This window comes from Podarcis bocagei (assembly GCF_964188305.1).
Source record: "Podarcis bocagei genome assembly, chromosome: 5".
NCBI classification, from domain to species: Eukaryota; Metazoa; Chordata; class Lepidosauria; order Squamata; family Lacertidae; genus Podarcis; species Podarcis bocagei.
Genome location: NC_138129.1, coordinates 15,966,884 through 15,993,778, shown reverse-complemented (window position 1 = coordinate 15,993,778; position 26,895 = coordinate 15,966,884). Strand labels below are relative to the sequence as shown.

At 46.7% G+C, this 26,895-nt stretch overlaps 1 protein-coding gene across 7 annotated transcripts; it reads right to left on the bottom strand.

The window, feature by feature from the left end:
- Positions 1 to 233: 233 nt before the first annotated feature.
- CTCFL (CCCTC-binding factor like) lies at positions 234 to 24,739 on the bottom strand. Of its 7 annotated transcripts, none has more exons than XM_081196221.1 (11): positions 24,557 to 24,739; positions 19,915 to 20,380; positions 18,405 to 18,657; positions 16,313 to 16,480; positions 15,575 to 15,708; positions 14,244 to 14,364; positions 13,136 to 13,285; positions 7,587 to 7,747; positions 4,041 to 4,223; positions 2,967 to 3,084; positions 234 to 2,058 (listed from the first exon to the last, which is right to left on the bottom strand). In XM_081196221.1, exons 2-11 carry the CDS (start codon positions 20,356 to 20,358, stop codon positions 1,925 to 1,927), a joined length of 1,866 nt encoding a protein of 621 aa, XP_081052347.1. In that variant the 5' UTR covers positions 20,359 to 20,380; positions 24,557 to 24,739; the 3' UTR covers positions 234 to 1,924. The 7 variants fall into 7 exon arrangements, with proteins under 7 accessions (XP_081052347.1, XP_081052348.1, XP_081052345.1 ...); XM_081196222.1 differs by lacking the exon at positions 24,557 to 24,739 and adding an exon at positions 23,828 to 24,513; XM_081196219.1 differs by lacking the exon at positions 24,557 to 24,739 and adding an exon at positions 23,585 to 23,668.
- Between the last annotated feature and the right edge of the window lie 2,156 nt (positions 24,740 to 26,895).

The following is a 26,895-nucleotide window of genomic DNA, read 5'->3' as shown; positions in this document are numbered from 1 at the left end:
AGTTCCATAGGTGGGGCACCACTACAGAGAAGACCCACCTCCACGTCCCCACACAGAGAGCACCACTTGTTTGTAGGACCACCAGTAAGACCCCTCTGTTGATCTTGGGCCTTGGCATATCCAGCCCAAGGTTTACAGAGATTTGCTATGACTCTGGGTACTTTGCTTCAGATTTCACATCAGAGAATATAGTTTCTGAAGGCAAGACATGATTAAAGAGGCCAGCTAAAAGATGATGTTCAGAAAAATCTTTATTGAACGCAAAAAACCCATTTCCTCCCAGAGCAAACACTAACGTTTGCCTTAAAATGGTTGTACTATTACACTCTTATAAACTGTAGGCAAATCAAGACATCAGCATTCATTGCAGCTGCATCTTGTAAACGTTAAAAAGGAGAGAACACACCACCGCAAAGCATAGTGTTATCACACCTTATTGCAATAAAACAAAATAGGCAGTATGAACAATTCTGATTCATTCTGGTAACATCTCAGTGATGCTGCAGAGGTTAGCAATTTCCAAGGTAAAAACGTTAACAGACTTGAACACTGTTTTCCTTGCGCGACGCTTGCACCCAAGGATCTCTGCTGCTTAGCTAACCATGAAGGTTGTCTGATTTGGTCGGTATTTACAGAGGTGGGATGGGTGCTGAGAATTAGTCTTTCCCACCTCCCGTATTCAATTAATCGGCTCTATAAAACTGGATGGCAAAATCCATTGCATGAGAACTACTGAGAAGAATGCAACTGGGAAAGAATTCCTGGGAAATGGTGGCAAGTCAAAATTAATTCATTTAAAGTAAAACTCATGCCAGCAAACCTCTGCAATACTGAAGGATGAAAGCATTTCTAACTGTTTGTGTGAGAGTTCTACGTGACAAGGGGAGGGATGGGCAGAGTGGGCAAAAGAAGTTTCATTTCCAGTTCTGATTCCCATGTCAATAGACATAATACAACAAGCGTCGGCATAGCCAAAAACCTAGGGTAAGAAATGTAGAGAACATAATTATTTCTTTCTACAACCTGAGGGCAATTGAAATAACAGCTTGCTATTCAATCAAATCAATAAGAGACAGAGGATTATTGGACCCAGTCAAAATACAAACTTGAAGACGGCTGCCACTGTCAAAATGGCTGTGAACATGTTTCCCACAAGAGAAGAAAACGCCTCTCTCCGTAATTATTTGTGCGAACAAGTTAAACGGAAATACACGATATGCAAACTTGTTTACAGATTACAATAGTTCTCTGTGTTTTCTTTTCTTTTTCAATACACTTTAGAGGTAAAATGCTCAGAACGCACTGCAACCTTAAATAAACTTTCTTCCTCTTTTCAGTCTGTTTATAGACTTACAGAATTTAAGCGGCGCAGCTGCCGACAGTTTGCCTGTTCTAAAGAGTTCTGGAGGTGTTATAATAGAGGCACTCCTTCTTGTGGGGTAAGTACACTTTGCCTTGTGGGTCAAGCAAGTTTCTGAAACACTGTTTAGTTTAGAAAGGATAAGGGGATGCGTACATCTGTTACAATACCGCTATAAACTCTCTTTTAAAAAATCATCATTGTCTCCTGCAACATTTGCTAAAGAGATCTGGGATCCATGCCATAAAGGAATCCATTCAAATTGTATTATAATTCCAGCTCTTTATAACTAAACTTGTAACGCTGAATGGAAGCTATTTGAAATCCAACAATTTATTCAGAGGTGACTTGTCCTTGGCAAGAGAGCCAGAGTTATTTGGAACGATTTCGCTGAGGCATTTTACCTCCACGAACCTACTCTTGACTTCTTGCGTGCCATTAACAGAACAATGGCAAAATGTAGGCAGTTTCAGCAACCTTCAGGGAACAATGCTCTACAGATTTGCCAATCGAGCTTAATGCCTCGATGTATTTACAAGCAGACAGAAGAGGTGTTTAACCGCATCATTTGTCCATCGAGTCGAAGATCATCTCACAAGTCACCCCAGTTTTCTCGTTGTCCAAAACAACTTCCTTTTTCTCCCACGTTCCGACAGGGATACGAGGAGCAAAGAATGGAGAGTTAACACAAGGAGCTCCTGGCGAGGGGGAGGAGAGAGAGAAAGGAGGACATTTGTGGAGAACAAATGCATACACAGGAACATAGAACTGTTGATGTCAGGATGCTGTCAACGGCTCCCGGCTGGTTGCCCAGGAAGAAGGAAAAGCTTCTTACCGTCCTTTTTTATTTCAATCTTTACAGAGAGAAGCTATAGGACCCAGCCTCTTGGATAATGGTGTTGTCCCAAGTGAATCCCCCCCACCCCACCCCCTTCCTCACTTCTACGGGTGCTGCTACGTGCCCTCTAACTTTGAGCTCTTTGCTCTCCTACTTTTAAGGTTCGCCGGGTTCTGGGAGATGGAGGGTCTGGAATGCTTTCTAATGACAACTTGTCAGCTGGTTGTTGTTCTGGCTCTCCCAAGATTTCACAGCTTTCCCCCTCATCTGCCTCTGAGCTGCGACCTCCCTCAAACCCCTGTTGTAAACCTATACTGTCTTCCTCTTCCTCCTCCCTGGAAGGGTCAGGATGGGGAGGCGGTCTCCGCCATTCCTCCTCTGCCCAGTTCCTGACAGTAGAGTTGGAAGGGACTGCTGGGGGCCATCTATTCCAACCCCAATGTGATGCAGGAATCAGTTATAGGATCCCTGACAGATGGCCCTGATCTGTGCATGCATGACTGCAACTGGAGCTGCACGCACGTAGCCCTGTCACATAATAATATATGCAATATATTGTATATAGTTATGCTAATATACAATGCAGGTATACAATGAGACCTTTTAGGCCCAGGCCAATGCCAAATCTCCCGTCTCCCTTGCCAAAATAATAAACACATGTTGCGTGCGGCTGTGTGAGCAGAAAGCTGCATGCTCGCAAGGAACAACTCAGCGCGATCGCAGCATGTGAACAATCTCCCTTTCACCTGAAGTCACCTCAAAGATTACCTCCTTCTTTAGTGTTGCGGCTGGACCCCTTGTTTTCTTTCTTTTTATTCTTGTTCCCTTTGCTAGGTTGAACGGTCCTTAACTCGCCGCACTTTTCAGCATGCTTTCGCATATTATTCTGCTCGGAATAAGGGATAAAAAACACACACCAAGATTCACCTGTCTAGTATATTATGCACAATATCCATCCGTCTGCCTGCCTGTCAAGAGTTAGGGCTTATAGTCACCGATTCAATGAATTGTATCAGGATCAATGTCTATTAGGATCAATATAATTCAATGAATTATATAATTTAGGATCAACATTTGACCATGATTTCTGCATTGTAGGGGGCTGGACTAGATAATCCTTGGGGGCCCTTCCCACTCTAGAGATCTATGATTTAGGCTCACGGTGGGGATATACAAATGGAAATATTAAATTTGGTTCTGAAAGGTCATGTGTAACAAGGTAACAAGTGACCTCAACTCACTTTGTGGGATTTGACATAGATCTGTTACACCCTCCCTGTTCTTTTATACTAGGCGTGTGCTATATTTTTGAAATATAAATAATAATACGTATTCATTCCTGATAACATAAACATAAGATTCCCCAAACTGCTCTCTTTTACCGATTCGAGTCCTTGTTTCTTAACGGATGCATTTCTTTTGCATTTTTGGTTATAATGCCATGATACAGATTTCTTATGGTTTTTCTGTGTTTTTCTCTATTTAATTCTGCTGGATCTGACTTTTACTGGATTCCTTGGAAAAGCAAAGTGTGCACGCATACACACACACTCTCTCTCTGATCCAAATGTGTCCAGGGGCCTACAAAGGTAGGCAACCCCTGGTTTATGATAGCATTACCTGCTTGGACTGGCAGTGCCTCTCTCAGGGTCCTGATGCCCCCCTCTGTCTTGATGCCAAACAAAAAGCACAACAGCAGCTGAAACTGCCACATGGCTGAATTTTGCAACCCATACTAGATATTTTTTTGCTATTGTGCTTGTATGTAACTCATGGAACACACACAGTTCTGGATCTGTTTGACGGGAGAGACATCTCCTTTACCAAGCAAAGTCAACTCACCCAGCGAGAATAGCCTTTGCCACATTTCGGGCATTTGTACACACTTGGCTGAAAACTGGAGTCGTGGTACTTCTTGAAATGGACCATCAGGAGCTGTTTCTGTCGAAAGCGTTTGCTGCAAGAGACACAGACGAAGGGCTTCTCGCCTGTATGGGTCCGTTTGTGAATAACCATATGGCGTTCCTGGTGGGGAAGGAAAAGGAGGAAGACTGACTGGAAGGAAAGCCAAGCGTTGCAACAGCCAAGCCTGGAAATGTACAGAATCAGAAGAGGGATGAAAAGGGCGGAGGAAAGGTTGGCGTCATGGAGGCACAATCTACGACTGCTTGGGAAGAACCTTGGAGAGAAAGGTACTTAAGACTGCTGTGGGGAGGTGGGGACTTTCAGTCTTGGCAACTGATCCATGGGGCAAGACCTACCAGGGATGCTATGCTCATTAAGCCGCCAAATCTTTGCAAGATCGTGTTCTTGCTAATCAAGAGTTAACTCCAACTTGCACGGTGTGATTTACTGCCAGCTCACTCCTGACACCTATGGAGCTACATGCTCCTTGTGTTACAGAGTTGAGCAATCTCTCCAGTCTCATGAGGGCTTCCTGCATGCATTCCCTGAACGCCACTGACCCTATCTGCTCCAACCCATGTGTGTCTGCTGACCCCACCCCATGAAGGTCACTCATTTTCGGCAGGAGGACTGAATGGGGAACTGAACTGGAGCCACACTTCGGGAGGTCCTTGCCACGGCGCATCTGATGGCACATTCCCCCGCCATGTGGACACGACTGTGCAGGCTGCCCCACCCCTCTACTTCAGGGGCAACAGCAGCAGCACCCATCAGCCTCCCTTGGAGGTGGGCAGGCGGTGGTTTCGCTTTTGAATGGGAGCCAAACTCAGCTCCCATCTGCAGTGACCAGCTGCCAACTTACATTTAACCAGCACCCAATGCCCCCCAGCCTATAGATCTCTAGGCTGGGTTTTACAGACGTTATAGACCTATAGGCTGGGGCAATGCATTCTGGGCAGGTACAGATGGAGGATGGGAGCTGCCTGCCTAAAAGAGGAGTCTGGGGGCCCAGCAGGGAGGTCACGTTGGTGATGGGCCCTTCTGAGAAACTTGGAAAACTGATAGATAGGGCATTTGCTGAAAAATAACCTGAAAAGCCCAAATGAGCAACTAGCTGCCAACAAGGACCACATTTTGAAGGACTAGCAAGCCTGGATTTCTCCCTTACTTCCTGCATGGACCCGGATAAAGGCAAAGGGGACTTTACCCCTTCCAACTCCTATGCAAACAGCATGGGCAAAGGTGTCCTGTTGCATCCTTTGGTACTTGCTGTCATTTGCCTGTGTCCTGTTTCATGTACAGTGGACGCTCGGGTTGCAAATGTGATCCATGTGGGAGGCATGTTCGCAACCCGTAGAACCCCGTCTGCACATGTGCAGGTCGCAATTCGGCGCTTCTGTGCATGTGCAAAGCACGATTTAGTGCTTCTGTGCATGCGTGAACCCGGAAGTAACCCGTTCCGGTACATCTGGCTTTGGCGTGGTGCGCAGCCCGAAAATGCGCAACCTGAAGCATCTGTAACCCAAGGCATGACTGTATATGAAGCGAATTTAGCTTCCGTCACTGTTTTCCGTGGGGAGGAGAAAGCCAAAGAGCCTCTGCCTATGCCAAAAGACAGGAAGTGGCTGAGGTGCAATGTTAAGTACCAAGGAAGCTGCCTTATGGAGATTCAGGCCATTGGTCCATCTAGCTTAGTACTGTCTACACTGACTGGCAGCAGCACTCCAGGATTCCAGGCAGGGCACTTTTCCCAGCCCAGCCCTGCCTGGAGATGCTAGAGTTTGAACCTGGGACCTTCTCCATGCAAAGCAGTTGTTCTGTCGCCGAGCTGTGGCCATGATCCAAGGAAGTGTCTTTAGGAGCAAGGATACAACGTTGGGGAAGTAGGAGGGATGAAAAACTGCTGGCATCTGTAACTTGGCCCTATTTTAATGCCCGTTTTCTACTACTCGAGAGTAGAAAGAGCACGACTGGAAAACTCTTGCTTTAGTTCCAAGTTTGTTTCAAAAATAAATTAATCCTTTGAAAACGCACACGTGTACACTAATCTCAATATTTGAGAATGCCAGGACCAGTTCAAACAGAAGTAAAAAAAACCAAAACCCAGTTGTGTTGAAATTAGTAATGCAACAAGACAAACAAATAAATGCACCATGGAGAACTGGCTCTACTGAATTTATGCATTTTAATTCTAAACTCTCTCCCAAAGTCGGGCAAAGAGGATGAAGCATGCATAATTCGTTCATTTCTACATATGCGTAAGCTAGGAAATGAGGAAAGTATGTACCCTGCTTTTCATTTATTTATTGGTACTTATTTAGTTTGGTGGAGATACGATCAGAGAACATAATGGGGGCAAATGTCTGAGAGCCAAATAACACATATGGGGGGAGGGGAAACTTGCTTAAATGGGACATTTTTATTCTGAAAACAAAGCAACCGCAGAGATTCAATCCAGAATGTGTTTGTGAGGCTACTCACTGCTTTCCCTTCAGTGTGAAGGGGTTGTATCCAATGCTGATGGAAGGGCGTTCCACAGGGGGGATGCCAACACCGAGAAGGCCCTCTGCCTGGTTCCCTGTAACCTCACTTCTCGCAGTGAGGGAACCTCCAGAAGGCCCTCAGAGCTGGATCTCAGTGACTGGGTGCTCTAGCGCTTTCACAGCCTTACGTTAAAGGTAAAGGGACCCCTGACCATTAGGTCCAGTCATGGCCGACTCTGGGGTTGCAGCGCTCATCTTGCTTTACTGGCCAAGGGAGCCGGTGTACAGCTTCCGGGTCATGTGGCCAGCATGACTAAACCGCTTCTGGCGAACCAGAGCAGCGCACGGAAACGCCGTTTACCTTCCTGCCGGAGCGGTACCTATTTACTTGCACTTTGACATGCTTTCAAACTGCTAGGTTGGCAGGAGCTGGGACCGAGCAACCGGAGCTCACCCCATTGTGGGGATTCAAACCGCCGACCTTCTGATCGGCAAGTCCTAGGCTCTGTGGTTTAGAGGCTCACAGCCTTACCCCAAAGCAATTATAAAAATTTGCATATGGCAAATCTTTTGTCCTACCACTACGTTACAGCTCCTTCTGAAGCAAACCAGCTTTTAACATATTTCCAGCTCCTTTAAAAGCAGGAATCAATTAATTACCACTTGATCGCATGCCAATATAATTTTGTCCATTTTCATTCTCGCGGTTCAAATATTATTTCTGGCATGTGGCAGAGAGAAGTGGCTTCAGATACAGAATTTCTCCTCTGATCATGTCGACGGCAAGCATCTCTGCTTAGAAGCACATCAAAAACTGCAATGCTTAGTATAAATATCCCCTGCTTCTTGTACCAGAAAATCTTGATTTTTTTTTTTAATGTATAGGACTTTAGCGACAGACTGTGGTGACAAATATTTGCATAGCGATCAAAGGAAACACATCTCCCACAGCAAACTAATCCCATCAAACCCACATTCAGACCCCGGCTGTCTTAAATACCTGCTTGCATGCGTAACTGCACTCGTCACATCTGAATCTCTTCTCATTTGTGTGGGTCTTCTTATGCTGTCTGAAAGCGTAGCGCTCGTGGAAGACATTTTCACAGTAACTGCACTTCAGCGGCACTTCGATATAGGAGTGGAGGTTTCGCAAGTGGATTCCTAAGGAGAGCAGCATCATCTCAATGATCCTTTCGAAAGATGGAGGGGAGCTTCTTCTTTTTTGAAAAGTATTTCTACAGATTACCATAGTTTTCCGTGTATTAGACGCCCCCATGTATAAGACGCCCCCTATTTTAGAAAACGGGGGGAGATGGCACAGAGTTGTTGAGCTTTTTAGGGAGGACTGCCAAAAATCGCTCACCTGCATCGCAAAATCCACCTCTCACTCACCACGTTGCCACAGCGTCAGCCAATCAACAACACCCCTTGACGCAGCAACCAATGACACGCCCAATAGCCACTGACAGCCACGGCAGCAACCAATCAAACGTCCACCCTATGCACTACCCATGTATAAGACGGCTCCCACTTTTTAGCATAATTTTTAAAGGGAAAAACCTACACGGAAAAGTATGGTATTTTCCCAGAGAGTTTACATACCCAGAGTCTCCTTGAGCAGATGCATTGATCCAGCACAGCTGAAGAACTATGGGCTTCCAAAATCCAGCCTCAGATAGAGACAGACGCAGAAGCCACAAGACCACAATTCTCACGGTAGCAAATCCGGATTTACCGCTGAGTGTATAAGTCAGCAGACTTGCAGCAAATCATACCTCCACAGCGAGAGCATCTGCATGGTATACCTTTAGTTCCACTCTAGCTTTTTAAAGGTTTGCACATATAAATCGCCTTCTCAATCCGGCCCACGGACGGTCTGGGAATCAGCATGTTTTTTCATGAGTAGAATGTGTCCTTTTATTTAAAATGCATCTCTGGGTTATTTGTGGGGCATAGGAATTAATTCATCCCCCCCCCAATATAGTCCGGTCCAACACATGGTCTGAGGGACGGTGGACCGGCCCACGGCTGAAAAAGGTTGCTGACCCCTGCCCCATAGAGCTGTTTTTTACCCTGCTATGCTGGCACAACAGCCCCCTAGGAACAGTGGTCTCTATGCCATGCAATATTCTTTTAGCTCGCATCTCAGTGTATCAAGCCGCAGCTATGACAAATAACTACCAGGGCTGTTGCAAACATTCACAGAGCTTTTTAAAAAGGGAGAGCCTGTGATCAGATGCTTGCAAGCAGGAACTAGGGGGACCAATCTTTGCTCAGCTTAATAGTAAGCAGGGCTGGGCTCTCCATGATGCTGAGAACCGCTTCTTCTTCCTTACCCTGCTCCCAAGAGCCCAGAATAGCTACCTAGGACAGCAGAAGGTGGCAGGCAGCTCATGTCCCCAGTACAGCATCCTTCTGCCATTCCACCATTGCCTCTCCTTGCCCTTGGAGGGTAGGCACCGACAGCAGAGGCGGTGGAGAGCTCTGAAATGTCTTTTGCAAGCGCTCAAACCAAGCAATCGCAAAAGCTCCAGCCATTTTGGGTTGAGCAAAGGGCTGCCCAGTGCATCCTTAACGGTACCCGATAGCACAGTCTTATAACATTTTAATTCTATAGCAGCAATTCCAAATGTACTTCAAAAGCTCCTAGTTACCAGATTACGACCAAATAATAATAATAATCCCTGCAATGTGAGGGGCTTTTTTCACCTTCAGATGGAAAAGGCTCTGATATACTGTGCTTTGACTTCCACCCCAGCCCCAAAGCAAACCCGGCCATTGCAATAAGATCCCTTTGCTGTAACGTGTGCTATGATTCTCTTGGATTCAAAAATAATAATTCTGCTACACTGGCTTAATGAAATTTAAAAGCAGCCAAGGCTTCCAAGACTCATATAATCAATTAGTGTTTGCTATGCAGATATAAGAGTTCAGATGTTAATGGACGCTCTGGGCCAGACCCATGCGACAATAAAAGCCCACAGAAGAGACTCTCCACAACTTCAAAGGAAGCATTCCCTGAATTGATTTTCATTGCCATTCCACGTCCTCTTTCAACTCTCCCTGGACTTGTGCTAAGCGTTGCAAAAATAGGAATTAAAAAAATTACCTCAACCAAAAAAAAAAAAAAACCAGTTCCAGGAAAATACAGAAGTTGGGACGCCAATGTTTCTATGATCTACAGCTGAGCTATTCAGACCTTTCCACAAATTGAAAAGGCATGTCTTGATTCTGTTTTTCAGTAGAATAATCATGTATACTAATAGCGATCTCTGCTCTCCAAGCAACCTTAACAAACTACAGCTCCCAGAATTCTTGTCAGTGGTATGATACTGCTTTAAATGTGCTGTGCGGTTCGGATCTTTGTTTAAGGCCTCACCTCTCCTATATTATCTTAATTCTGCCCAATGCCTTATAGCGTCACCTTCCATTTCTTGCACCGACAATTGGGGAACGCAAATCAAACCCCAGTTACCCAGGGGGCGATTCTTCCCTCCTTCCTGCGCACATGTCTGTTATGCTATTCCGAAACCGGGTGCAAGTCAAGAGTTGAGATCTAGGACTAATAATCTTGTGATCCAATGCCCACAATAAAGGTAAAGGTAAAGGGACCCCTGACCATTAGGTCCAGTCGTGACTGACTCTGGAGTTGCGGCGCTCATCTCGCTTTATTGGCCGAGGGAGCTGGCGTACAGCTTCCAGGTCATGTGGCCAGCATGACTAAGCCGCTTCTGGTGAACCAGAGCAGCGCACGGAAACGCCGTTTACCTTCCCGCCGGAGTGGTACCTATTTATCTACTTGGACTTCATGCTTTTGAACTGCTAGGTTGGCAGAAGCGGGGACCGAGCAACGGGAGCTCACCCCGTTGCGGGGATCTGAACCGCCGACCTTCTGATCAGCAAGTCCTAGGCTCTGTGGTTTAACCCACAGCGCCACCCACAATACGCATATGTTATATTCTGCCATTTCTATTCATAGTGTCTTACAATTTCGTGGGGGAAAAGGTACACTCAAGACCAAAGTTTAAGTGGGTTCATGAGACACTCACCAACCTCAGTCAGACTGGAAATTATTCACAGAAGATAAATAATCAAATAAACAAACACCCACCCACCCACCCACCCCCCATAATGCTAGACTGGCCTAGCATTAAGAAAAAGCACAGTCTTCAGCTGTTCCTCCACTTTTGATGAATTTCAAGGAAGGAAACCTCAACTTAGCTTTATGGGTCCCCACCCCACCCCACCCCCCTTGTCAGACTCGCAACATTGCCCAGGACCCACACCAAAGACACGCTTTCATTGACTCTGTGGATTAGAACACAGCCACAAATGTTCCTGCAATTCAGAACCGCCACAAGGTGGTGCCAGTTCTCTTTACTACAAACAGAAATTGGGGGAAGTTGCCTAGTCTCGCAGGCCTTGTATTGTTCCTGTGTAAAAACCTCCCTTGGAATAATCGGAAAAGCTAGGGGTAGCAGAGTTTGAGGGTTCAAAAGCACCCACAACTGCTGGAGTATGCCAGAAATTAATAAATGGTAGAATTCAGATAATAGTCAGAGTACAGTGGACGCTTGGGTTCTGAACGTGATCCGTGCGGGAGGCACGTTCGCAACCTGCAGCGTTCGCAACCTGCAGCGCTGCGTCTGCATGGGTCGCGATTTGGTGCTCATGCGCAAAGTGTGATTTAGTGCTTCTGCGCATGCGCCGAAACCTGGAAGTAACCCGTTCCGGTACTTCCGGGTTTTGGCGTGTCCGTAACCCGAAAATGCGCAACCTGAAGCGTCTGTAACCCGAGGTATGACTGTATTGAAGGGAAGACGCCAGACCTCAGATTTAAAACAGAGGCTGAACCAATTCTCCTGTTTGGGAGATCAGTGATAGCAAGGCCATTAAGAACAGGAGGAGAACTAAGTACCCGGGCCATTAAAGAACAATTTACCAGGCAGGGGCTGCTGCCTGTTAGTCAACAGAAGGAAAGGCAGCTGGGAGAGTGAGGTCACACAGAGAAAATGTGCCCTTTTTGAAAAACAGAGGGGAGGGGAGACAGATGGGGAGAAGTGGCTTGAAGCAAGCATCCTTGGGAAGGAGGAAGGTGCAGCCAGGGACCCCCAGGTGAAACCACCTTGGCAGGCTGGGACACGGAGACAGCATGTAGGATGCCTTGCACTCCAACGTTGCACCGCTGTGGCAAACAAGCCCCTCTTGAGATCACGCCCTGAACTCTCTCCAAAGCAGACCCAGGTGCAAATATAATAATAATAATAATAATAATAATAATAATAATAATAATAATAATAATAATAATTTATACCCCGCAATCCCCGGCCAGAGCCGGGCTCAGGGCGGCTAACACCAATAAAATAAAATCACAGCAAAAACATAATAGGGGGGGAAAGAGCGAGGGAAAAAAAACCCAATTTAAGCTACAGGTTAAAATGCAATTTAAAATGCAGCCTCATTTTAAAATAGCTGATAAATCAAGACCATAAGGGGAGGGAAACATAAGGGTCAGACCGAGTCCAAACCAAAGGCCAGGGTCTTGCAGGTCCTGCAGAAAGATGTCAAGTCCCGCAGGGCCCTAGTCTCTGGTGACAGAGCGTTCCACCACGTTGGGGCCAGTGCTGAAAAGGCCCTGGCCCTAGTTGAAACCAATCTAACTTCCTTGAGGCTCGGGACCACCAAAATGTTGTTACTTATGGACCTTAAGGTCCTCTGCGGGGCATACCAGGAGAGGCAGTCCCGTAGGTATGTGGGTCCTAGGCCGCATGTGTGCAATAAACCCTATTTCTTAAAAGACAATAGTCTCCGCTGTGCCTTGATTTCCCAATGGAACCAAAATCCTGGGGAAGCCCTGGAACCCTGCTCCCGCTTGGCAGAGATTGGGGGAGGCATGCCACTTGCATAACTAGGCTGGGTCAGACCAGTTTAGTCTACACTTGCTCTCTGGGATTTCAGACAGACTTCTCTACTAGTGATACCTGCAGCTGCCCGATATTGAACTGCAAAGCAGTTGATCTACCGATGAGTAGACTGGACTACATCTGTTTGCATTTGGGAAAGAAAGTAAGAAGTTCTCCTGGAAGTTCACCAGCTTTTCGGTGCAATTCCCCCCGCCCCCCAATATACAATTTGTGTATTCAATTGTGCCTAGCACACACATTCCTGCAAAGCAATTTATTTGTTTATATCCTGCTCTTCAGTGAAGCTGCTCTTCAGTGAGTATTTTCAACCCCAGAGCTGGAAACAAACAAACAAAAAATAAGAGAAATTTTGATGGGAGAATTTCATAAGCATCTTGGACTCAACTGATTTGTACATGCATTGGAATAATGCTTGCTGGGCTCTTCAAAAAGCCTTCTTGCTGCTCGCATTTGAGAAATCAGGGTTTGCCTGCTGCAAAGATTTCAAGCTAGGTATTCATTTGGAACCAATGAGCCAGATTAACACTATATCTGGGGCAGCAGTTTCTTAAGTTAAAATGATGCCAAGCCTAATTCTCCGTCGATTTCAAAGAACGCTTGAAAATAAAGAGGTAATGGGACTTACTTAAATCACCCTTTCTGGCCACAGATGTGTTACAGTGTGGACACTGGTATTTTGGCACATTTTCCTCGTGTTTGTGCAACATGTGGAACTTCAGAGTTCCAGCCTGAGTGAACCTGGCCTTGCAAATCTGACACTCAAAGGGTTTTTCACCTGGGAGGAAAAAGATGAAAGATGTGAATTAGCAAGCAAAATGTCATAGCTGGAAAACTGCGGTGATGTTTTACACACGCACTTCTTCCTTTTTGTTTTACTCCTGATTTTATTGCTGTTGTAAATGTCAGGTGTGTATTTCTCCTCTATAGCATCTTTAACATGTATTAATTCCATTTAGATTTCAAGATTTCTGGTTTGTCTGCTTGATTCATCCCACGTTAATCGCACAGAATGGAAACAGGTGCCACATTATACTCGCAACACGTCACAGAATCACAGAGGTGGAAGGGGCCACGAGCGTCATCTAGTCCAGTCCCCTGCAATGCAGGAATCTTTTGCCCAACATCGGGCTCAAACCCATGACTCTGTGATTAAGAGTCTCGTGCTCTAACAACCAAACTATCCAACATAATAAGTGGTATATAAGTTTCGTCAATTAATTAAGTAAGTAAAACTTAGCTGAATGCCACCCACTGATTTTAATTTACCCAACAAGAGTTTTAGATTCAGGAGGCAAGCTTCTAGGTCACACAGAATCCTTCCTCAACTTAATGTTGAAGAGAAAACAACTGTTTCTGTGCAGATCATGGATGTCACCTAGCTAACTCATACCTGCAGTTGGAGAGTGTGATTTCGAGCCAACACTAATCTAGGATATAAACAGGACACATTGGTAGGGTCTTGGTGTTCCACCAGCTACGCCAATACCTCCCTCTTGTTTTTCATTGGCCCTGAGTTGACTTCTATCCTGTTGGCACTGAGCACCCGAGTTTGCTATTAGCGGGAACGAAGACAGTTCTGTATACCTCCCCTCCAATTGTTCCCAGGGAGTTTCTTGCCCTTTCCTCCTTCTACGGCCCGGCACTGTCTAAGACTCTAAGCTCATAGAGGGAGGCATCGCTCCCCTCCTTCAGTGAAATATTTCCATGACAACTGCCGCATTCCTAATTCTTACCAGAGTGAGTGACCATATGCCTCTTCAGCTTGTAAGTGTCCCTGCTAGCATAGGTGCAAAGGGTGCAGTTGTACGGGCGCTCTCCTGTATGCGAGCGAATGTGACGCTTCAACTTGCTGGCCTATGGTTACCGATGGGAAGAAATTAAAAAGCATGATAGTGCCAGGCACCCTGCCAGAATAACTCATCACTAAAAAAAAAATAAAGTTCGCTACTACAAGTGTTATAAATGTCAGTGATTGCCATCATGACAATTGGTTGGAAATTCCAAACTTTTTTTAAAAATAAAATAAAATATTTGGTTTAGTTTTCCCCTGAGCTGGGAGTAAACTGGTGGAACTCACCACTTCATATTACAGAATGATAACCTGGCTGGTTTTGTATCTGTTTTTAAGACTGCATGTTATTGCCAAATGAAACAGATTAAGTTACAGTGGTACCTCAGGTTAAGAACTTAATTCGTTCTGGAGGTCCGTTCTTAACCTGAAACTGTTCTTAACCTGAGGTGCCACTTTAGCTAATGGGGTCTCCCGCTACCGCTGTGCCGCCAGCCCACGATTTCTGTTCTCATTCTGAAGCAAAGCTCTTAATCCGAGTTACTATTTCTGGGTTAGCGGAGTCTGTAACCTGAAGCATCTGTAACCCGAGGTACCACTGTATTTCTCCCGGTAGTTCTGGGGAATCTGTGGCCTTTCAAATCTTGCTGGACCTCCCATCGTCCCTGATCGCTGCCTACACTGGCTGGGGCCAAGGGGAAGTAAAATCCATGATGTTTTTCAGTACAGTCGTAACTCGGAAGTCAAACAGAATCCATTCTGGAACGTTTGACTTCCAAAGCGCAGCTTCTGATTGGCTACAGGAAGCTCCTGCAGCCAATTGGAAGCCGTGGAAGCCCTGTCGGATGTTCGGCTTCCAAAAGAATGTTTGAAAACCAGAACACTCACTTCCGGTTTTCGATCGTTCGGGAACCGGAACGTTAGACTCCCAAGGCATTTGAGAGCCGAGGTACGACTGTACAGGCCTAGATGAACCAACGACCTGGCTCCCTATGAATCAGCACCATCTGTTCCTATTGCTGTCTTATTTTTCATTGTCTTGTTGGCTGTTCCCACCGGCCCGCCACACATAAGCCACCCGCAAAGCTTTAGCCACGTAAATGCTGCAAACGAATAGTGAACGTCGCAGGCGAAGGAATAAAAGTGACCGCGCACATGGCAAGTGGCAGGTGCCTCTCTCGGAAAGCGTCCTTCCCTCTGAAAAGCAAAACAGAAGCCTGTCCTCTTTACCAAGTACGGCACTCAAAGCGGTTCTCCTGCAAGCGCCGCACTTACCTCCACACTACAGTAGTTGCAGAACGAGCACTTGAAGGGCTTCTCAAGGGTGTGCTTGTACCGCCGGTGCCGCGAAAGCTCGCCGCTGGTCACGAAGGCCATGTCGCATTCGCTGCACTTGTACGGCTTAGTCCCTGTCGGGAGAAACCAGACGTGAGGAGGGGGCTGTCGGCGGAGAGAGAAAAAACATAAACAAATCCCCCCCAAAATAATATACATACCCACACATTAGACTTCCTGTCTTTCCTGCTGCATATTCCTTTTTTACAAATGAATGTATTCTTATTATTATATATTTCTTTACATATTATCTAACACATTCCTATATCAATATGCGCTCTTAGTCTTATTTCTCAACTCAGTCTCATTCCAACGCCAATCAAATGCTAGCATAGATAGCGAACCTTTACTGTATTTTTGAACATATGTTTTATATCTATCCCACTTTTCCATAATTTTTTGTTTTGATTTGGCTCTCAGGGTATTTGTTAATTGCGCCATTTCAGCAAATTCTTGTAGCTTGTAATGCCAGTTTGTTATTGTCGGGGTTTCTTGTTCCTTCCACCCCTTTGCCCCACTTTGAAGGCGGCTCGGAAACTGCAACTAATTCCGAATGTGACCGCTAGGCTGGTGACCAGGAGCGGCCGCCCATGACCATATCACACCAGTCCTGAAGGATCTATGTTGTCTCCCACTTTGGCTCCCAATTTGTCGGAAGCCACGTGTGCCAGTCCGTACCTGTGTGTGTGTTCACGTGGTTGCGCAAGAGGGAGACAGTCCGGAAAGCCTTAAGGCAGAGGTGGCATAGGTGGGGCTTTTCCTCAGAGTGCTTTTTCATGTGGCGATGAAGGCCTGACGCGCTGAAACAGGCGAACGCGCACAAACTGCAACGGTGCAGCGCATCCCCTAGGAGAATGCAGCTGGTTTCAGGTCAAATAAGCCACAGGCAGGATCCTCTGCACCACTGGTGCAGAAGTTAAAACCATCTTCCCCCCCATCAACTGCAAAGGCAGTTGCCTCTTTCTGGGGTGGCCTTTCCGTGAGTCAGCCTGCAAATATTTCCTGGTGGCCTGGATGAGCTGAGCAAATTTGTCCTCTTCGCCAGTGATTCATGCCCACACAAACAATCTTTCACTAGCTCCGAGTTTACCAAGGACGTTTCCTCCACAAAAGTTAAGCCCAAACAGGATAAAAGTAGTGAACTTTCCCCTTCCTCCACCATTAACTTCTTTTTGTCTTAATAACAAGCACTATGGAAACAACAAACCGCTCGGTGGGCTGAGGGCACATATTATGAACTGAGAAAGCAGTTCGGCAACGAGACGCAGGCACTTTTAATACGGCCACCCTCTCCCTCAGTGCGAATCCTGCGTTCTCCTTCCCCTAAGAACAGCCCTGCTGGATCAGCCTAAAGGTCTATTCAGTTCCAGCCTCCTCTTTGGACAACCAAATGTCTCTGAGAAGCCCACCGTCAGGGAACTGTTACTCACCAGGGACTGACATTCAAACAGGTGCTCCCCCTGGTTTTGCAGCTAATATGACCCCCCCTCGCCCCCCGTTGGAGTCCCACTGGCCTGTTGTCTTGACTAACACCAGGCACTCTGGACAGCTTCCAACATATATAAAAACTTAATGAAACATAAAACATTAAAATAAGCTTCCCTATACAGTGGTAAGGTAAAGGTAAAGGGGACCCCTGACCATTAGGTCCAGTCGTGACCGACTCTGGGGTTGCGGCGCTCATCTCGCTCTGTTGGCCGAGGGAGCCGGCGTACAGCTTCTGGGTCATATGGCCAGCATGACTAAGCCGTTTCTGGCAAACCAGAGCAGCACACAGAAATGCCGTTTACCTTCCCGCCGGAGCGGTACCTATTTATCTACGTGCACTTTGACGTGCTTTTGAATTGCTAGGTTGGCAGGAGCAGGGACCGAGCAACGGGAGCTCACCCTGTCACGGGGATTCGAACCACCGACCTTCTGATCGGCAAGTCCTAGGCTCTGTGGTTTAACCCACAGCGCCACCCCCTTGGGTAAAAACTTGATTTGTTCTGGAGGTCTGTTCTTAACCTGAAATTGTTCTTAACCTGAGGTACCACTTTAGGTAATAGGGCCTCCCGCTGCCGCCGCGCGATTTCTGTTCTCATCCTGAAGCAAAGTTCTTAACCTGAGGTACTATTTCTGGGTTAGCTGAGTCTGTAACCTGAAGCGCCTGTAACCTGAAGCGTATGTAACCCGAGGTACCACTGTACAGGGCTGCCTTCAGAAGTCAGCTAAAGGTTGCATAGTTACATATCTCCTTGGCTCAGGGTTTGCATAACTCCATGCCCTCCAACATTTCTCCTAAGAAAATAGGGACATCCTGAGGGAAAGCGGGACATTCTGGGATCAAATCAGGAACTGGGACGGCTTCTGTAAATCTGGGACTGTCCTTGGAAAACAGGGACAATTGGAGGGGCCGAAGTACCATGCACGAATGAATAACTATGCATAAGAACAGCAAACTAACGACATCCCCTAAAACAGTGGTTCTCAACCTGTTGGTCCCCAGATGTTGTTGGACTATAACTCCCATCATCCCTGAGCTCTGGCCTTGCTAGCTAGGGATGATGGGAGTTGTAGTCCAACATCTGGGGACCCACAGGTTGAGAACCGCTGCCCTAAAAGGTGCCCAAGTAGCTGTCCAACTGGATCTGAACAAGGGTCCACCTACCCCAATTTCCTAACAAGAGTTGTCCAAACAGCAGGCACCATCAAAGAACCAGAAGCCCTTACAACAATCTGTATTTACACAGGAAGGGCAATATACACTGTTGTGCAGGCGACTCCTTACCTTCTTGCCTGTTGCTGTGGGCTTTCATGGCAGCATTGGTGCTTGTCACAACAGGACGCTGTTTTGACGCAGGCGCCTCATTCAGGTCCTTGTTTTCAGAGCTGTGGCACAGAGAGGCACCTCTTTTCATTCTGCCGCTCAGAGGTTTTGCCTTCTCCATCGCAAGGGAACGGCCAATTCCGTCTTCCTCCACTACAAAGAACTGCTGGTCCTTGCCACCAGCTGCAATTGCATATTTACTTCTATCCTTCTGCTTTTAAGACAAAAAGGAGAAAGAGCATTAACTCAAAATGTGGCGAATCGTAGGCACACAACACACAGCTCCAGATGGGTGATTCGCTTCTCGGCCTTTTGGCCAAGATCAAGCGTAGTGTGCAGACTGATGATTCCATCCCAGGCAAAAATTTGCGGAGAGCGTTGGAACTCTTCTTAAGTCACGACTCCTAACACTGAGCACTGCCTGGTAGGGCTTAATGCAGCAGAGGAGCTTCTGTTACACTTGCAGCAGCAGCTGGTCATGCCGGCCAGGGTAGCGGGCAGCGGGCAGGCAGACTGCTGTACCAGCATATGACAGCAGTGGGGCCAACTTGAGATCCAATGGGTTATAGGCTGGATGCAAAGCACAGTAGCGAGACTAAGGGTACCTAAAGGTAAAGGTAAAGGGACCCCTGACCATTAGGTTCAGTCGTGGCCAACTCTGGGGTTGCAGCGCTTATCTCGCTTTACTGGACAAGGGAGCCAGCGTGGTGTACAGCTTCCGGGTCATGTGGCCAGCATGACTAAGCCGCTTCTGGCGAACCAGAGCAGAGCACAGAAACACCGTTTACCTTCCCGCTGGAGTGGTACCTATTTATCTACTTGCACTTTGACGTGCTTTCGAACTGCCAGGTTGGCAGGAGCAGGGACCAAACAACGGGAGCTTACCACGTCAAGGGGATTCGAACTGCCGACCTTCTGATCGGCAAGTCCTAGGCTCTGTGGTTTAACCCACAGCACCACCATTTTTTAAAGGAAATAATTATAGGAAATACTAAAGAGGAACTGTATTTAAATCACCTCCCTCCCACATAATAATAATAATAATAATAATAATAATAATAATAATAATAATAAAATTTATACCCTGCCCATCTGGCTGGGTATCCTCAGCCACTCTGGGCGGCTCCCAAAAGAATAATAATAATAATAATAATAATAATAATAATAATAATAAGCAATAAAGCATCAAACATTAAAAACTTCCCTAAACAAGGCTGCCTTCAGATGTCTTCTAAAAGTCAGGTAGTTGTTTATTTCCTTGACATCTGATGGGAGGGCATTCCACAGGGCAGGTGCCATTACCAAGAAGGCTCTCTGCCTGGTTCCCTGTAGCCTCACTTCTCGCACTACCGTTGGTTTCAATTTCCTTGATTAAAATCAACCCGCCCTGGACAGAAAGCCAGTGCAATCCCCTTTGCTCCCAAAAGGTCTGAAGCATATTGATATCCAGGTTCTCCCACAGCTGCCTTACCGACTGCACATGAACCCGAAGGGCGTCCGGGGTCTTCTCCGCTGACCTTTCACCTCCGTGATTTAACGCCTGCACTTCTTTCAGGCCGTGGGTGTGCACCCCTTCCGTTTCATGGATTGCATAGAAAACCTCCGGCAAACTTATCACCAGGCTTTCCTCTTCTGCAGCTTCGCTCTGTGGGACCACCTCCAAAGGATGCAGGATGCTTGCCTCTCGTTGCATCAAGGTGTGCTGATGGGCAGGAGGAGCCCCCTGGAAATCATCCTCACCTTCCTTCAAATGTACCATCTTCAGCAAAACAAGGCTTTCCCCTCCCTCTCCTGTAGACAGGGGTAGCTGCGTATCTGAACCCTCTTCCAGCTGTCCTTCTTCTCTGCCAATCTTCCTCACCCTTTCGGAACCTTTGATTTTAGTGAACTGCTGACCGATTGCTGCGTCCTCCATTGCTGGGCTCAGCAGACGGATGCTGCCAGGGAACAAAGTTTCTCCAGGTTAGAGAAGCGCCACAGAAGGTCACGGGGCCAAAGCAGTCCGTCCTTCGCAGCGACCGACCCCAGAGGTAAGAGGGGTGTTTGGAGGGAATGCTTAATAGGACCGGCGGGCAGGCCGATTGCAAGTCAGGAAAGGGGCTCTCCAGCCCTCTATTTTTCACCCTCCCCCAAAACAGAACTTTGCTTTAAAAAGGGGGGGTGCTGAGTTGGGATCCCCCTCCTCCATGTTTAGGCCATTTCCCCGTGTTTTCTGCATCTGTTACTTTCAAAAATAAAACCTAAAAACTTGAATGTTGATCTCATTCCAAAAGGAATGAAAGGGGTTACGTTTACTGCACGTACTGTATTAAAAGAAAACATCATGAAAATGATGTATAGATGGTACTTAACCCCAGTAAAATTGGCAAAGATCTGCCATATGAATGATAATATATGTTGGAAATGTAGAGAAAAAGATGGAACCTTTTTTCATATGTGGTGGACGTGTCCCAAGGTGAAAGACTTCTGGGAAAAGATTTATTATGAATTGAAAAAAATGTTGAAAAATACATTTATTAAGAAACCAGAGAACTTTCTACTTGGAATAATAGGAATGGAATTGCCCAAAAAAGATGTTATACTATTTTTGTATGCCACCACAGCAGCAAGGCTGCTGTTAACTAAAAATTGGAAATCCCAAGAAATTTCAAGGGTGGAAGAATGGCAGATGAAGATGTTGGGACTTTTTGGAGCTAGCCGACCTGACTGGAAGAATCCGTGACCAGAAAGAAGAGGAATATCAAGAAGACTGGAATAAATTTAAGGATTATTTAACTAAACATTGTAATATAAATAATTAGAAGTCACTTGAAAGTACCAAACAGGCTGAGGATTAAAATAAGATTCAGTAGTAAGTAAGTTGGATTTAGAATATTAAGAAAAGAGAAGAAGATAGGTAATTGTTGGAAATAATTTCCGTTGAAGAATGATATTGGAGAGCTGTTATATGCAGATACAATGAAATTCAGAAGGGAGGGATTCGAGGAAGTCAATTAACAATGTAAGAGATAATTTGGGTTTTTCAAGTGATATGTGTTTTATATATTTTTTGTTTTCTTTTTTAGTATTGTAAGGTGTCTTCTCTTGTGTGTTTTCTTTTCTTTTTTCTATGTGATATTTGTTATAATTGTGAAAAACTTAATAAAAATTATGGGGGGGGGGGAGAGAAATGACGGAGAGATGCAGGATATAAATTGTGGCTGATGGGTCCACACCGCTTCCTAAACCAGCCATGGGAACACACAGGGTGCAGAGTAAACGGGAGTGTGTACACAGCCTAAATTCCAGACTGGTGTTTGTTGTGGAATTGTTGCTTCTAATACATGCAAAGGATTTTTTCCTGGAGCTATTGTTTTGCTTTGTTAGCATCCAGTGGGAAAACACAGCCATGGCACCATCCAATCGACTGTAAACAACATGCAGGTATTTGACAGCCCTCTTCCCCAAATAAACACAGATGCATCACTGTGGAAAGGATAAGGTTCGACCAAACATCCTGTACTCACATTCGACCCATAATCCATAGCATTATTTAGTACATGAACATACAGTCTGAAAGCAAGACAGAAAAGCAGGTGTTTTCAAAAGCCCCACACCCTAATTTCCTCTGCCTTCTGTCCTCTACCCATTTCCCTTCTGTTGGATCCACCCAAAATGCTTTTAATACCAAATTAGAGCTGAAAATTCCAACTAGTAATCCTAATCTAATGCCAGGGATAATGCACCCTTTTATTCAGTTCCAAACTATCCCTAAATCATCTGTACTGTGCTACGACCCTGAACCTCTTCTGCCAACTCACACAGCCCCTTTTTCCTCAGCTACAAGGTAATTTCTGATTCAGGCTCCACTTTCTGAGTTTGTTCAGTTGCCTGCAATAAGTAAAAAAAAATCCCGCAAATGAACAGACAGGAATTGTATGTGTGTTGAAAGAGATATGTTTCTTCCCTCCTTCTAGTTTAGATTTTATATAACCTTCAGTACGTTAAAAACGCTACCAAAAATCTACGGAGGCTTGTGTGCATTTTTGGAAGGTAGTCTCGTAATCCAAATCTAAACATCTCACTTTAATAATTTCTCTCTTCGGCTGGAGGAGCCCCAGCCCAGACTATCCTTCTAATGACACTGCCCACCAAGAATTTATTACTGATAGCAACCTCTTCAATGCTCATTTTGCATATGCGCCTTCCCATATTTTGCTCTCTTTCCCCCCCTAAACTCAAATACAGCACTCCCCCACGGTAATTCCTCTACCTGACTTGCAGTTCCCGTATTATCTCAAACCCTAAACCTTTCTAATTCCAACCCCATCCTGAAATTTTGCTTCCCAGCCCCCGGACACCTTTTAAGAACGTAAGACAAGCCTGAAAAACTGGCCAGTGGCCACCTAGTCCAGAATCCAGAGCTCAGAGCAGCCAACAAGATGGTTTGTGGGAAGCCTGCAAAGCAACAGCACTTGGCCTTTCTTGGAAGTGAGTGCTGCTAACTTCCTTATTTATTTGTTTACTCAACTGGTTTAGGCCTCCCATCAACATGTTCTCTGGGCCTACTACAGAAATGATAAGAAAATCCACTGTACCCACTAGCAACAGTGTGGCTTATATGGTTTTTGTTTTGATTGTGTATTTTTTGCTTTGATTGTGTGTGTTTTTTGTTGTGAATCGCCCTGCAAACTACTGATGAAGATTGGTATACAAATTTAATAAATAATAATGTGCGCTGACTGTACATGCATGCATGCTTTTTTGCACATAGACTAGCACATTGCGACTGCAAATCACGATCTGCGCCTGACTTCACATCAATCCGTGCACACCTTGGATCAATGGATTACACCAGATCTTTAAAAATGTGAGGTTGCTCAAAACCCATTTGTATTGAAATCAGTAGAACATGCTCCAAAGGCTGGAGACCGGGAAGATCCAGGATGCACGCTTTACCCAACAGGAACAAGCCCAACTGAATTCCGTGGGCCTTACTCTTGAGTAAACACGCATTTGAGATTGCAGTATTTTTCGGTCCGATTCACCGGCATCATGGTGAGTGCCCACAAGATTGAAACCTGAGTGCTTGATCCCCATACAGATTTACTCGGAAGTAAATTCCACCAAGTTCAAGCACACAATCCTTTCCCCACGCTTACGTAGGGTGAAAGCTTACTTCCAAGTAAGCATGCATAGGATCGGGGCCCCACCCTGCATCTTTCTAGTCTGCTCCCGTCCCATTCACTCCGATTCCCTCGAAACCCCCCCCCCGCCCCCAATATCGCCATTAGGAATCGCAAATTCCTTTCAACTCTCCATTTGTCTCTTGTTCACCGCTGCCCCACTTTGCAATTATCACCCATACCCGGCATCTCACCCCTCATTCCCTCCCTGGATCTCACCCCCTTGGGCCTGCAGGGGGCCTCCCCTTCCGTCCTCACCCCCCCAAGAAGCGCCAGACGCCCCCGCGTTCATCCAGCAGGGCGGACCGTGTGCGCAATCTGCGGGGATCTGGCTGGTCTCTCCCGGCTGCCTGGCGCAAGCAAACGTTGCAACAACCAGCGAGCCCGGGGATGCGATGCCAAGGCGCGCGCCAAGCAAGCTCTGCAAGGCGTGATCAGACATCCGAGGGCACTTTGCACTGGTCCAGCTGCACCTCTGCAGATCCAGGCACGCGGCTCGCCATTGATGCGAAAGAAGCACTATCCTGTGCCTAGGATCGCGGTTGCCCGCCTGCAGCCTCACTTGCGCACGGAGGCGCCGTTTAAACTCAGTGGGGCTTGCGCAGGGTTGGAGTGCAAGGTTGCAGCCGCAGTTAACTAGGAGTAAAGTGGCATGCGGTGTAAACGGGTTTGCTGGGGGGGGGGGACAAAACCGTGTGCGCGCTTTAAATCCCGCATCAATGGGATTGCGCCTCCAAAGGACGCCTGGGTGGGTTCAGGGATGCGGGAACCCAGATGTTGTTAGGCTGCCACCATTCCAGAATGGGCAATGCTGGGAAGGAGAGTTCACCAGCTGGAAGCCGCAGCCTCCCCGTCAGCCGCTGCAAAAGGCTTCTGCAAGTGGATCAAGGGCCTACCACCAAAGCTATGCTCCTTTTGCACGGGGCGCACAGAACCGCGAGAGACAACCTGAGAAAACGCTCAGCTTACATGCTGGCCGAAAGGCGGGGAGCAACTGGAACAGCCTCCATCAGTCTGGCATTCTCCATATGTTTCGGACTGCCTGATAGCAGAAGCAAACCATTGCTCCTTTTAAGGGCAGGCAGTCCAAATATTGCTCCCATCAGGCCCTGCCAGTGTGATCAGGGATGATGGGAGTTAATCCTGGCTAGAACAATGAGCCTTCTGCACGGCAACATTCTTGCAAGCTCCACTTGTTCTCTTTCTGTGGCATTCCCAAGCAAAGAGCTGCCTTGCCCCTTTCCTGTTACCTATTTGTGAAATTAGTCCCCGTTAGTCCGTGTTTTGGAGGCAGCAATAACTAACATGTCACAATTCTCTTGACCTTCGCCTCTGTTTTCTAAGTGTTTCCATTTGAAATCACTTCTGCCGGTTTGTGTTGAAATGGCCTGTTGGAAGATATCCCCAGAGAGGGAGATTAAGAGTTTTATAAGAGAGAAAATTTAACTGGCCAGTCCTCTGCAAGCCTTGTCACTCACTAGCTGCTGGTTTTTATAGTTGCATTGATCTATATTCTAGGAGGCTGCCTAATGCAACTCAAAATGGTGAGTGGATCAATCCAGCTCGTAAGTGGTTGGTGGCCTCACCAGTCCTAGATGCTATATCTGTTTATGATACCCTGCTTGCAGATAAGCAAGGAGCCTCAGGGCGCATGAGAAAAGAACAGAAGAAGAGCTCTGCAGGATCAGACCAAAGGACCATGTAGTCCAGCATCCTTGAGAGATGCGGGTGGTGCTGTGGTCTAAACCACTGAGCCTCTTGGGCTTGCCAATCAGGAGGTTGGCGGTTCAAATCAGGGCTGTAGCTGGGTGTGTGTGTGTGAGGTGGACCCCCGCCAGGGGCGCAGGCGGCCCCCCCACAAAATTAGCTAACATATGTCTATAAGTATGTCTATAAATAAAAATATTGATTATTCTATCATAAGAAAAGGTTTTAAATAGAGGGTGAATGGAATGGGGGGGGGGAGAGTTGGAAGAGAGGTGTAAAGAAGAGCTAATTTGTCTGTGGTTAGGGGGCGCAATCTGGACGGTTCTGCCGGGGGCGCAAGATCACCTAGCTACAGCTCTGGTTCGAATCCCCGCAACGGGTTGAGCTCCTGTCGCTCTGTCCCAGCTCCTGCCAACCTAGCAGTTCGAAAGCACACCAGTGCAAGTATATAAATAGGTATCGCTGTGGAGGGAAGGTAAACGGCGTTTCCATGCGCTCTGGTTTCCATCACGGTGTTCCGTTGCGCCAGAAGCTGCTTAGTCATGCTGGCCACATGACCCAGAAAGCTGTGTGTGGACAAACACCGGCTCCCTCAGCCTGAAAGCGAGATGAGTGCCGCAACCCCATAGTCACCTTTGAGTGGACTTAACTGTCCAGGGGTCCTTTATCTTTCCTAACCCAGTATCCTGTTCTTGCAGTAGCAAACCAGATGCCTACGGGAAGCCCAGAAACAGGACCCAAGTTCAACATCGCTCCCCCCTCTTCCGTATGGTGTTTCGTCCCCATCATGCACTCAGTTCTCAGCTGATGAGACAATTTATTTGGTGGCAAGGAAACTTCAGGCTGGATGCAGGCATACAATAAAGCCTTGGTAGACCTGTTGTCTTTGTCCATGGGGCTTTCTTGGCAGGGATACTAGAGTGGCTTGCCAGTTCCTGCTCCAGGTGGATCACGTTTGGTCAAAACTCTCCACCATGAGCTGTCCATCTTGGGTGGCCCTGCACGGCATAGTTCATAACTTCTCTGAGCTATTCAAGCCCCTTTACCGCGGCAAGGCAGTGATCCATGAAGGGAAGGCATTCTTAAGGAAATCAGCCCTGAGTGCTCACTGGAAGGACAGATCGTGAAGCTGAGGCTCCAATACTTTGGCTACCTCATGAGAAGAGAAGACTCCGTGGAAAAGACCCTGATGTTGGGAAAGATGGAGGGCACAAGGAGAAGGGGATGACAGAGGACGAGATGGTTGGATAGTGTTCTCGAAGCTACCAGCATGACCAAACTGCGGGAGGCAGTGGAAGGCAGAAGTGCCTGGCGTGCTCTGGTCCATGGGGTCACGAAGAGTCGGACACGACTAAACGACTAAACAACAACAGACCTGTTGTATGGACTAGAGCACAGCTCCCATTAGCACTCCTATTCCTTAGAAGTCAGTGAAGAGCAGGCAAATACTTTCCCCACACCTTGATTCAAATGTGACGGAGCCACTGGGAGCCAGGTTAAAGGTGTTGCATACAAGTGTGATTAGTAAGAAAATGAGGAAAGAGGAAGGGCCACATAGTTCAGCACTTGAGCATCTGCTT